General features: G+C 40.3%; 1 protein-coding gene across 1 annotated transcript in view; it reads left to right on the top strand.

The window, feature by feature from the left end:
• Positions 1-12,963, top strand: part of PDZRN4 (PDZ domain containing ring finger 4) — a 332,607-nt gene that overhangs the window by 280,029 nt on the left and 39,615 nt on the right. Inside the window, exon 6 of the mRNA XM_073573259.1 lies at positions 8,466-8,567. Within this exon, the coding sequence (XP_073429360.1) occupies positions 8,466-8,567 (102 nt within the window). The remainder of the gene's footprint in view (positions 1-8,465; positions 8,568-12,963) is intronic.

Raw genomic sequence — 12,963 nt, 5'->3', positions numbered from 1 at the left:
CAGTTACACCCAGAGCTGCAGTCACCGTTCTGCTCTTACCTAATGTATTATACTCTGTTACAGCCAGAGCTGCAGTCACTGTTCAGATCTTACCAAATGTATTGTACTCACGTTACACCCAGAGCTGCAGTCACTGTTCTACTCTTACCTAATGTATTGTATGTAAGTTACACCCAGAGCTGCAGTCACTGTTCTGCTGTTACCTAATGTACTCCTGTTACTCCCAGAGCTGCAGTCACTGTTCTGCTTTTACCTAATGCATTGTAGTCCAGTTACACCCAGAGCTGCAGTCACTGTTCTGCTGTTATCTAATGTATTGTACTCCAGTTACTCCCAGAGCTGCAGTCACTGTTCTGCTTTTACCTAATGTATTGTAATCCAGTTACACCCAGAGCTGCAGTCACCGTTCTGCTCTTACATAATGTATTATACTCCTGTTACAGCCAGAGCTGCAGTCACTGTTCAGATCTTACCTAATGTATTGTACTCCAGTTACACCCAGAGCTGCAGTCACTTTTCTGCTGTTAATTAATGTATTGTTTGCAAGTTACACCCAGAGCTGCAGTCATCGTTCTGCTCTTACCTAATGTATTATACTCCTGTTACACCCAGAGCTGCTGTCACTGTTCAGATCTTACCTAATGTATTGTACGCAAGTTACACCCAGAGCTGCAGTCACTTTTCTGCTGTTACCTAATGTATTGTACGCAAGTTACACCAAGAGCTGCAGTCACTAGTGTTGAGCATTCCGATACCGCAAGTATCGGGTATCGGCCGATACTTGCTGTATCGGAATTCCGATACCGACTTCCGATATTTTTTCAATATCGGAATTCGGCATCGGAATCGGAAGTTCAGTTGATTGACGGCCTGACGTCATCATGATGCGCGGTGTGTGCGCATCATGATGCGCCGTCATTTCGGGCCTTCCGGGGGTCTCTGCCGGCCTGCCGGGGGGGCTGTGCCGGCCTGCCGGGGGGCTGTGTGGACTGCCCGGGGTCTGTACCGGCCTGCCGGGGGGCTGTGCCGGCCTGCCGGTGGTCTGTGCACCCTGTGGGGGTCTGTACCGGCCTGCCGGGGGGCTGTGCCGGCCTGCCGGGGGGCTGTGCTGATGTCCGGGGGTCTGTGCAAGCATCGTCCGATGGGACTACAAGTCCCATCGGGCGATGCCTGCTACCATGACAGTGATTGACACATTAGCCAATGATGGGACAGTAGTAGTCCCATCATCCGGCTAATGTGTTAAATGTAAAAAAAAAAAAAAAAAAAAAAATTACATGCTACATACATACAACATGCATACTACATACATGCTACATTCATACTACATACTACATACATGCTACATTCATACTACATAAATACTACATGCAACATACATACTACATATATACTACATGCATGCTACATACATACTGCATGCTACATACATACCACATATATACTACATACATACTACATGCATGCTACATGCTACATACATAACACATATATACTACATGCATGCTACATACATACTACATACTACATGCATGCTACATACATACTGCATGCTACATGCATGCTACATACATACTACATACATACTACATATATACTACATGCATGCTACATACATACTGCATGCTACATGCATGCTACATACATACTACATACATACTACATATATACTACATGCATGCTACATACATACTACATGCTACATACATACTACATATATACTACATGCATGCTACATACATACTACATGCTACATACATACTACATATATACTACATGCATGCTACATACTACATGCTACATACATACTACATATATACTACATGCATGCTACATACATACTACATGCATGCTACATACATACTACATGCTACATACATACTACATATATACTACATGCATGCTACATACTACATGCTACATACATACTACATATATACTACATGCATGCTACATACATACTACATGCATGCTACATACATACTACATGCTACATACATACCACATATATACTACATACATACAATACATTCATACAATACATACATAGACATACAGTACATATAACATAGAGTAACATACTTACCAATACTTGTCACATTGTTCCCCGAAGCCATTGTCTTTTCCGGGATAAATATTAACATAACAAACCACAAAAATACTCACCCACGATCCGAAGCAGTCCACGAGTGTGTCCCACGACGATCTTGGGTAGAGAACTGCAGCATCAGATGATGCTGCCGTTCTCTACGGGCTGCAGGAATCCAATGACGGAAGGTAGGTATCCTTCCGCACTGTATTCCTCCGCCACTTAAAAAAAAAAGTCCCTAGTCTCACTTTATGCCATTGCTGTGTGGGAATTTCCCACACAGCAATGGCATAAAGTGAGACTAGGGACTTTTTTTTTTTTAAGTGGCGGAGGAATACAGTGCGGAAGGATACCTACCTTCCGTCATTGGATTCCTGCAGCCCGTAGAGAACGGCAGCATCATCTGATGCTGCAGTTCTCTACCCAAGATCGTCGTGGGACACACTCGTGGACTGCTTCGGATCGTGGGTGAGTATTTTTGTGGTTTGTTATGTTAATATTTATCCCGGAAAAGACAATGGCTTCGGGGAACAATGTGACAAGTATTGGTAAGTATGTTACTCTATGTTATATGTACTGTATGTCTATGTATGTATTGTATGAATGTATTGTATGTATGTAGTATATATGTGGTATGTATGTAGCATGTAGTATGTATGTAGCATGCATGTAGTATGTATGTAGCATGCATGTAGTATATATGTAGTATGTATGTAGCATGTAGTATGTAGCATGCATGTAGTATATATGTAGTATGTATGTTGCATGTAGTATTTATGTAGTATGAATGTAGCATGTATGTAGTATGTAGTATGAATGTAGCATGTATGTAGTATGCATGTTGTATGTATGTAGCATGTAATTTTTTTTTTTTTTTTTTTTACATTTAACACATTAGCCGGATGATGGGACTACTACTGTCCCATCATTGGCTAATGTGTCAATCACTGTCATGGTAGCAGGCATCGCCCGATGGGACTTGTAGTCCCATCGGACGATGCCTGCACAGACCCCCGGAGCCTGCACAGACCACCGGCAGGCCGGCACAGCCCCCCGGCAGGCCGGCACAGCCCCCCGGCAGGCCGGCACAGCCCCCCGGAGCCTGCACAGCCCCCCGGCAGGCCGGCACAGCCCCCCGGCAGGCCGGCACAGCCCCCCGGAGCCTGCACAGACCACCGGCAGGCCGGCACAGACCACCGGAGCCTGCACAGACCCCCTGGCAGGCCGGCACAGCCCCCCGAAAGGCCCGTACAGACCCCAGAGAGGCTGTACAAGGGCAGGAAAGGGTTTTTCTTATTCCGATACCGGAAGTCCCATAGACTTGAATGGGACTTCCGGTATCGGAATCGGCGATACCGATACTTTTTTTAAAGATCGGCCGATACCATCCGATACGATACTTTGAAGTATCGGACGGTATCGCTCAACTCTAGCAGTCACTGTTCTGCTGTTACTTAATGTATTGTACTCCAGAATATGTACAGGACTGTGCCTGTGTAATGAGCAACGCAGCAGTGTTGCCTTTAACGGCTGTAATGTGCCTGTACAATAAGCGATGCGGCCGTGTTGTCGCGACGACTAAGCAACTGTCGCTGATTGGTCGCGGCCTAACTATCGCGACCAATCAGCGAGGTGGGATTTCCATTACAGACAGACAGACAGAATTAGACAATTATATAGTAGATGGTAGCCATTTCATTTAAAATTACACATTTCAGTTAAAATATTTATAGTTACTATGACTGTTGTAATCAATTGATGGTGACATGACTGGCAGTGTAGTATGGTTACTGTAGCTGGCATTATTTTTTACACAACAAATGCCGATAATTGGGCAATGGGTATTCGGAGGAATAGTTCTACAGGGTCACTTACGTATGTAAGTATGCAACAGATAAGCTGATGGACAAACAAAATGTTCATTCACCAGCTGAATGGAAGGATGAAAAAGACTTTAAACAAGCGCCAATCAACTTTCAATGTCATAAACTGGCTATTGTTATGGGCAGAAATCTACCTGTATAAACCCACAAAAGTCAGTTACACTTTATTGTCCTCCAATCCAATTATGATATCAAATAACCTACTCAAATTTAATATAGTTTGAGGTTTAAGGTTTGTATCTAAATATTCAAAGGAGATTGAAAAGATTGATTGTAGGAAAATGGATCTAGAGCATATTATATATAACAGGTAGAATTACAAATTTGACAATATTTTAATATTGTCATCAACACTGAAATTGAGTCACCAAATAATTAAAAGTCATAGAATTATGGTGCTCACAGGCTCGATAGACATGCTAATGATATGCAAATGATGAAAAAAAGGAAAGAAAATTTTCAAAATATCTCAATTTATTCTGCATAAAGTATAAGCATCATATGCAGAAATATATGTACTTACCTGCCCTTGGCATGCGATCAATGAGGTCATTAATGGTTTCCTGAGGAGTTTTCTGCCATGCTGAATACACTAGGACATGCAGTTCTCATTGCAATTGCCAGCCAATGATGTCCCAGATGTACTCAATAGGTGTCAAGATGCTGCAAGCCAAGCTAGCATGTTAAAGCAACATTTGGAATGGCATTGCCATGTTGAAAGTTGCTTATGGGACCCTTTGAAGAAATGGCTATACCACTGGCTACGCAACCAAATTAATGTAGCACCGAGCTGTTAGTGCACCTGGAAAGAAAACTAGAGATTTCCTGCTACCATACATTATGTCTCCCCATACCATAATCTTAGGAGTAGCATCAGTGTGAAGTTCCCTGGTGAAGACAGCTTCATGGAGTTTGCTAAGGGTTCTCAAGTTGGAGACCAAAGGGTGTAATAAAACAATGTTGGCTAAAATTGATGTCTGTCCTCATAAATATTGAGTCCCACTTTTGTCTTGGATATATTGATTGTAAGAAATTAGTCTGGAGGCTACGTGGACAACGCCTTGACTCGGCCTTCACAAGGGAACATCACACTCTGCTTATTCCCAGGACAATGGTGTGGTGTGGCATAATGAACAATAGTCAAACACTTCAAGTCTACATTACTGTTCCACTAACAAGGAGTCACATTGATTTGATGATGTAACCAGTGGTTTGGCAATTTCTGTTGGAGGAACTGGTTTTAACATGAGTGCAGCCAACGAATTGCATGTCTGGAGAGAGGTGCCAGCGGCAGATTTAGTGTACACAAGTGCATTCAAAGTGGTAAAATATTCCTCAGACAACCATTAACAACCTCATTGCTAATATGCAAAGATGTGTAAGTGCATGAATTTTATGTGCATGGTGTTCATACATACTACTGTATGAATTGAGATGTTTTGGAAAGTCTCTTTCCATTTATTATTTGCTCATCATTAAAGGATCGTGCCAGCCTTTTTTTTTCATTGTTTTGTCTGTTAACAATAATCCTATCTTCAAAAAGGGGAAGAAGGTGGACCCAGGCAACTATAGGCCGGTGAGTCTGACTTCTATACCAGGAAAGATCTTTGAACAAATTATTAAACAACATGTATGTCAGTACCTGGATAAGAATGAAGTGATTAAACAGAGTCAGCATGGGTTTGTAACTAATAAGTCATGTCAGACTAACTTAATTTCCTTCTATGACGGAATCACTGATTGGGTGGATCAAGGAAATGCTGTAGATATAGTATATCTTGACTTCAGCAAAGCATTTGTAAAAGTATCTCATACAATCCTTATTGAAAAAATGACTAAGTATGGAATGGACAAGGCAACTGTTAGGTGGATTCATAACTGGCTTAGTGATCGGACCCAAAGGGTGGTCGTAAATGGCTGCACATCCAGTTGGAAGAATGTCTCAAGTGGGGTACCACAGGGCTCTGTCCTGGGCCCTGTATTGTTCAACATCTTTATCAACGATTTAGATGAAGGAATTGAGGGTAAACTGATTAAATTTGCTGATGACACAAAGCTAGGAGGGATAGCTAATACTAGAGAAGAGAAAGAGAGGATTCAAAAAGATATAAATAAACTGGAGAAGTGGACAGCAACTAACAGAATGGTTTTTAACAGGGAAAAATGCAAAGTACTACATCTGGGAAATAAAAATGAAAAAAGCATATACAGAATGGGAGGAATAGGCCTAAGCAACAGCACATGTGAAAAAGACTTGGGTATACTAATAGATCACAGACTGAATATGAGTCAACAGTGTGATGCAGCAGCAAAAAAGGCAAATGCAATTCTAGGATGTATTAACAGAAGCATACAGTCTAGATCAAGTGAAGTCATTATTTCCCTCTACTCCTCTTTGGTCAGACCTCATCTGGAATATTGTGTCCAGTTTTGGGCACCACATTTTAAAAAATACATCAACAAACTGGAGCAAGTTCAGAAAAGAGCAACCAGAATGGTGACCGGTCTGCAAACCCTGTCTTATGAGGAAAGGTTGCAGGATTTGTGATTGTTTAGTTTGCAAAAGAGAAGACTGAGAGGAGACTTAATAGCGGTCTACAAATATCTAAAGGGCTGTCACATTGTAGAAGGATCATCTTTATTCTCATTTGCACAAGGAAAGACTAGAAGCAATGGGATAAAACTGAATGGGAGGAGACACAGATTAGACATTAGAAAAAACTTTTTGACAGTTAGAGTGATTAATGAGTGGAACAAGCTGCCATGAGAAGTGGTGAGTTCTCCTTCAATGGAAGTCTTAAAACAGAGGCTGGACAGACATCTGTCTGGGATGATATAGCGAATCCTGCTTTGAGCAGGGGGATGGACCAGATGGCCCAGGAGGTCCCTTCCAACTCTACGATTCTATGATTCTATAATGACTGTCTGTTTAGTAAGTGTAATAACATTCTTGCTCATCACCATCATCTGCCATTTCCAATGCAACTTCTAGCTTCGCTCTGAGTTACATAGATTTACATTGAGAAAAAGTGACCTCCACTCCCCACAAAACATGTTTTATGAGCAGGTAGTTCCCAAATGTGGTCACATGGTCATAAAGAGGACCGGAGTGGTGTTAGAAATGGCAAAGGACTGCGACCACTAACTATGTTATTAGATTCAAGATTGTTAACAGCTGGAACAATAAAAAATATGCCAGAGTGTTCCTTTTGTAAGTGTGTCGATCATGTGATTTCCATAATTTCACAACTATTTCTTCTTGGTATTGCAGTTACAATGTTGAAGAGAGTATAAATGGCTAAATCAGTAAAACAAAATGTTATGCTTACTTACAGATAGAAACTAGTGCGCCAAAAGTTCAAATACCAAAATCTCAGAGAATGAGAAAATATAAAAAAAAATATTTTAGACACCAGATAGAAAAACAATAAAGATCAGTAATGTAACCAGGGGTAGAGGTGTCTTCAGAAGAATACCAATAACATTAATTTAACCAGCTGCATCAGGCACATAATGCTTGTTCTTAACAATATATATATATTTATTTTTTAATCAGAAGACACTTGACTGGATATTGAGGTATAAACCCCCTCTTGAATATATCAGCCATGTATTTTTAGTTTCATTTCTTGATTTCAAAAGGGTTTTTTTCATCTCTTAAGATTTAACAGAATAGCAATGAAAGTAAATGGTACTTAAATCTGCAGGTAAGCAGAACACAACATTGACAGCAGAGCCTCGAAAATGAATGGTCCTTACTAGAGTTGAGCGACTTTAGTCGGATCTGGTTTCATGAAACAAAATTTGTTTCAGATGAAACTGGTCCGACTAGGGCAAAAAAAGTCAGAGTTTCTTCCGAAACCCGACCCCAATCCAAGTCAATGGGGAATAAAAGTCGGCATTGAGCAGATGACATTCATCCGCTCAATGCCGACTTTTATTCCCCATTGACTTGCATTGTTACATTTGAGAAATAAATTACTGGAGTATATGTTGCGCTTTGTTCTGTAAAGGATCTTAGAATGATAAAGCTGAATTGCAATCAACATTGGCTGTTAAGCATTACCTCGCGAGAGATAATAGTGGAGCTCTCTAATTGGCTCTGTGCAAGTCTCCAGTATGACTGATATTAGCTGTTGTGCTGCCATTCTTCCTTCTACCGGTACTATTATCTCAGAGTGACACTTCCATTACTCTGAGCGGAGAAAGATGAACGTCACCTGTCAGAGGCTGGTTAATTGTGTTGCTAGATGTATGTTACCAGGGCGCAGCTCGGACATTTATGAACATAACTGCTTCCTCTGATATTCACCATTCTTCACCAATCAATACTGTTCTTATAGTAAGCACATAATTGAGTGAAGGCATTTACTACCGAGAGTTGACAATGAGCGCCATCCATACTCTTGCCTCAAATAGATAGAAATGGGCTTTTATTTTATGCTGCTTTGTAAAAATGGAAATTAAATTACAGGTTTCATTCATTTTCCCAGATTAATGGCCAAGATATTCAGAACAGAGAGGAAGCAGTGGCTCTACTTTCCAATGATGAATGCAGAAAAATTGTTCTTTTGGTTGCAAGACCAGATTTACCGGTTAGTAGAAAGTAAATGCAGTAAGGCAACATGGATAATCTCTGAATGATTTCTTACTGTGTGTTGACCTTTTTTTGTCTGAGTCTTGTTCAAATAATGTACTGATTTAATTTGGAAATCCATTATACAAAAAAAACTGTTGTGCTAAAAAAAACATATTAATCTAATATTTATTATAAAGAAAAATGAAAATACACCACATTGTAAAATGAAAATGTCACATCAGAAATACTCAAACGTAAAGAACAATATATAACTTCAGATCTAAGAAGCTCGGCACTTTTACTTAGGTAATTACAGAGTATAGATAACCCAATTGCCTAAAGATTTATTAAAAATTATAAAAAGGGAGTCTATAAAGAAGACCTCAGTATGCACACAACTTTATGTAATCACTATGGCTTAAAGTATGAGATGTCTAGAACATGTTTGTGACAATATTAAAATACAACACAAACTTTATTTTGATTCCAAGTCTACATCTACCTCAACAAATACAAAAATGGCACATTTATTATGTAAGCTAAAAATAGGTATATTCTCCATCTTTACAATTATGAAGTGTCTTCTGACCCAATTGTCATGTTGGCTTACAGTTTTTACCCTTTTGACACCGACTTAGCCCTGTTTCACACATCCGTTTTTTTCCATCAGTCAAAATCTGCCGTTTTACAAAAAAAATGGATACGCCATTTTTCTTGGCGGATCCGTTTTTTTTTCCCATTGTGTTGCATTACCAGCGGATATTGACGGATGGCCATCCGTTGCATCCGTTTTTTTGCGGATCGGCCAAAATTTTGACGTCCGCCGACATGCCCGAACGGACCATGTAACGTTTTTTCGAGCGGCCGGATCCGCATTTCTCACTGCGCATGCCCGAAAGACTTCACTCAGCCACAAATTCAACCCTAAACTCTGTTCTGGCGGCTGAAAAATTCTCTCTCTCTCTCCTTCCCCAGGCAGCAATTCCTTTAAAATTCTTCCTTTGACGGATCCGTTAAAATAACGGTCCGGTGCCAAACGTTGTGGTCAGTACAGGAACGGATTTATTATCCACCATTTTAGCGGATTTTGACTGACCAAAAAAACTGATGTGTGAAACAGGCCTTAGCCATTCTTTTAAAATGTGCATGGTTAGTAGCAGCAGTGGGGGAGTACACTAGGGGCCTGGCAGATTTACTATATTTACGCCGCAAGCTATACCAGTTCGTAGCTAGAAGTTTGTGATGCACTGGTTGCAACAATGTACCAAATCTATTCACCTTTTAAGAACCCAGACAATTTTAGTTGTTTAGTTGTGCTTTTGTTTTATCCTCACTTTGTTCCAAGTGCAATAGGTATTTAATTTTTCAGCCAGAATAGCCATATGAAGGCTTATTTTTGTGGGCCTAGTTAAAGTTTTGTATGACACCATTCATTTTACAATACAATGTACTGAAAATGAGAAAAAAATTCCAAATGGGGTGAATTAATGAGAAAAGCACAGTTCTGACATTTTTGGGGGTTTAGTTTTTATGTTTATTGTATGGTAAACGTAACCTGGTGATATGATTCTCCAGGTCAGTATAATTGATGCAATATCAAACTTATAAGGTTGCTTTTATATTTTAGTGGTTGAAAAAATTGAAAGCCTTGTAAAGTAAAACATTTTTTGTCACCATTTTCTGAGACTCACAATTTAAAAATATTTGTCTGTAAAGCTAGGTGATGACTTGCTTTTGTGTACTAAGCTGGTGTTCTTATTAAAACCTTATTGGGGTATAACATAATATAACATTTTGATAGTTTTTTAATTGAAGTGCAGTAACTGAATAGCAAAAATTCTGTTTTTTTTATTTTTGCTGTTTAATGTACGATTTAAATAACTGTATATTTTGATAGATTAAACTTGTTTAGACATGCTAATATGAAATATGTTATTTTTTATTTCTTTAATGTCTTTATCCTTGAAGTGGGGCAAGATGTTTTAAACTTTGTTTTTTTATATATTTTTGAAAATATTTTTTATTTTTATTTGCATGCAATTGTCTGATCACCTAATTTATATATACTGCAATATAAATAAGGCTAGTTTCACACTAGCGTTTATTCCATGCAGCGCACAGCGCCGCTAAGCCACGCCCCCTGCCAGCTCCCTGCCCACCCCATCCGGTCATCGCCGCCTACTATCGCACACGGCTGCATGCGATATGCGCACCCTATCTTTAGCATAGGGTGCGCAGATCGTGCGCTGGCCGTGCGCTAGTAGGATTTTAGCGTGCGCTGCGCACTTTTGAAGCTGCGCCATGTGCGCCAAAATGCAACATGCTGCGATCGGCACACACCGGCGCACCTTCAAAAGTGCGCAGCGCACACTAAAATCCTACTAACGCACGGACAGCGCACGATCTGCAAACCCTATGCTAAAGATAGGGTGCGCAGATCGCATGCAGCCGTGTGCGATAGTAGGCGGCGATGACCGGATGGGGCGGGCAGGGAGTCAGCAGGGGGCGTGGCTTAGCGGCGCCGTGCGCTGTATGGAATAAACGCTAGTGTGAAACTAGCCTTAGACATGTATTTTTTTGCCTCCTAATGAGGTCACCATCAATTGTGACCAAATTCTAACCTCTATTTGCTGAATTGCAGCCTCAAATTTGCAAGAAACCTCCACCATGTCTCATTCTTGCCTGCAGACACTCATTACTGTACCACTATTCAACCATTTGGTGACAAACTGCCTGCTGTTCCAGCCATATGTGTAAAATTTTGATTCATTATTCCAGAGTACCTACTGACATTTTTCTGAAACTCATTTTCTATATTTTCATGCATAGTTGAAATATTTGGCCTTGTTTTTATGGTAGCTATGTTTTTCTACCACAATTCTTCAATGAAGACCAATTCTGGTCAGACTTCACTAAAAAGTAGATGGATCCTACTGCTGCCAGTTCTGTTCTGATGGTACTGCTGGACATCTTCTGATTTCAAGGGAAAGTAATCACAATGTGTCTTTCAACTGCTTCACTAAGATTCCTTGGTCAACCACTGTATTTATCGTCTTCAAGATTGTCCATTTCTTGGTGTTCTCAATGCTGAAAAATAAAGACGGATGCCTCTTATTCAATACGATAAGAGAGTCACCTGATTGACTACAAATTTATTATGCAGCAGGACAATGATCTAAACCATACAGCCAGTGTAATTAAAACTATCAACAGCAGAAAGAGTAAGAAGGGGTGCTAGAAGTGATGATATGGCCCCTACAGAGCCCCGATCTCAGCATAATCCAGTCTATATGGGATTACATGAAGAGATAAAATAATTCTCACAAGCAGGTTTCCACAGATATGTGGTTAGATCTCCAAGAGGTTTGGAACAACCTCCCTGCTAAGTTACTTCAAAAACTGAGTGCAAGTGTAATGGGAATTGATATTTTGATGCTGTTTTGAAGGCAAAGGGTAGGAACACCAAATGCTTATTTGATTTAGATTTCTTTTCATGCATGGACATGGGTATGTTTGGCGGATGACACAGCACATAAATTCAATGGGATGGAAAAATTAGAGGAAGGCCCTTATGGTTGGAAAAGGGGGATGCAACACCTCCTGACAAAGACCTGTGCTAGTCCCTAAGCTTCCTAACGCCCTATGTGAACCCTTTCCCTCCACTGTTGTCACGTACCTAGTCCCTGACTATCACCTCTACTAACTCTGGCTAGTGCACTGGCCTGCAAGATTGTTAGCCTTAACACAGCAGACGATATTACACAGGGAAAGAGACAAACAAGGAACAGACAAAAATAATACTACTCAGCTCAGCAAAGGTCCACAGCAACAGCGTAAACCACACCAGGATAACAGAACTCCTTTAGCTGCAATACCCCAGTCACATGTGAGCTGGATTGCATTGGATTTAAGTGTCATAAAGATGTAATTTTTTGTTTTTCAAATAAACTCATAGATGGTATTGTGTATCAGGGTTCTTTGGATCACTGAAATCAATCTCAAACGCCTGTGATAATTAGTTTACAAGATGAGCTCAATTAAAGGAAAACTACTTAAGAATGATGTTCCACATTATTAAGCAGGGCACAGGTTTCAAGGAATTTAGGAAAGAAAAAGGATCTCTCTGCTGCTGAAAAGCATCAAATAGTGCAATGCCTTGGTCAAGAGATGAAAACATTAGATATTTCCCAAAAATTTAAACGTGATCATCGTACTTTTAAGAGATTTGTGGCTGATTCTGAGTACAGACATGTTTGTGCTGATAAAGGCAGAATGAGGAAGGTTTCTGCCAGGCAAGTTCATTGGATTAAGAGAGCGGCTGCTAAAAAGCCATTACAAACCAGCAAACAGATATTTAAAGCTGCTGGTGCCTCTGGAGTCCCTCGAACCTCAAGGTGTAGGATCCATCAAAG

The sequence above is a fragment of the Dendrobates tinctorius genome, unplaced genomic scaffold (genome assembly GCF_039654945.1).
Source record: "Dendrobates tinctorius isolate UK_male_01 unplaced genomic scaffold, ASM3965494v1 ptg000035l, whole genome shotgun sequence".
In the NCBI taxonomy this organism is placed as follows: domain Eukaryota; kingdom Metazoa; phylum Chordata; class Amphibia; order Anura; family Dendrobatidae; genus Dendrobates; species Dendrobates tinctorius.
This window is presented reverse-complemented; position numbering and strand designations above follow the sequence as displayed.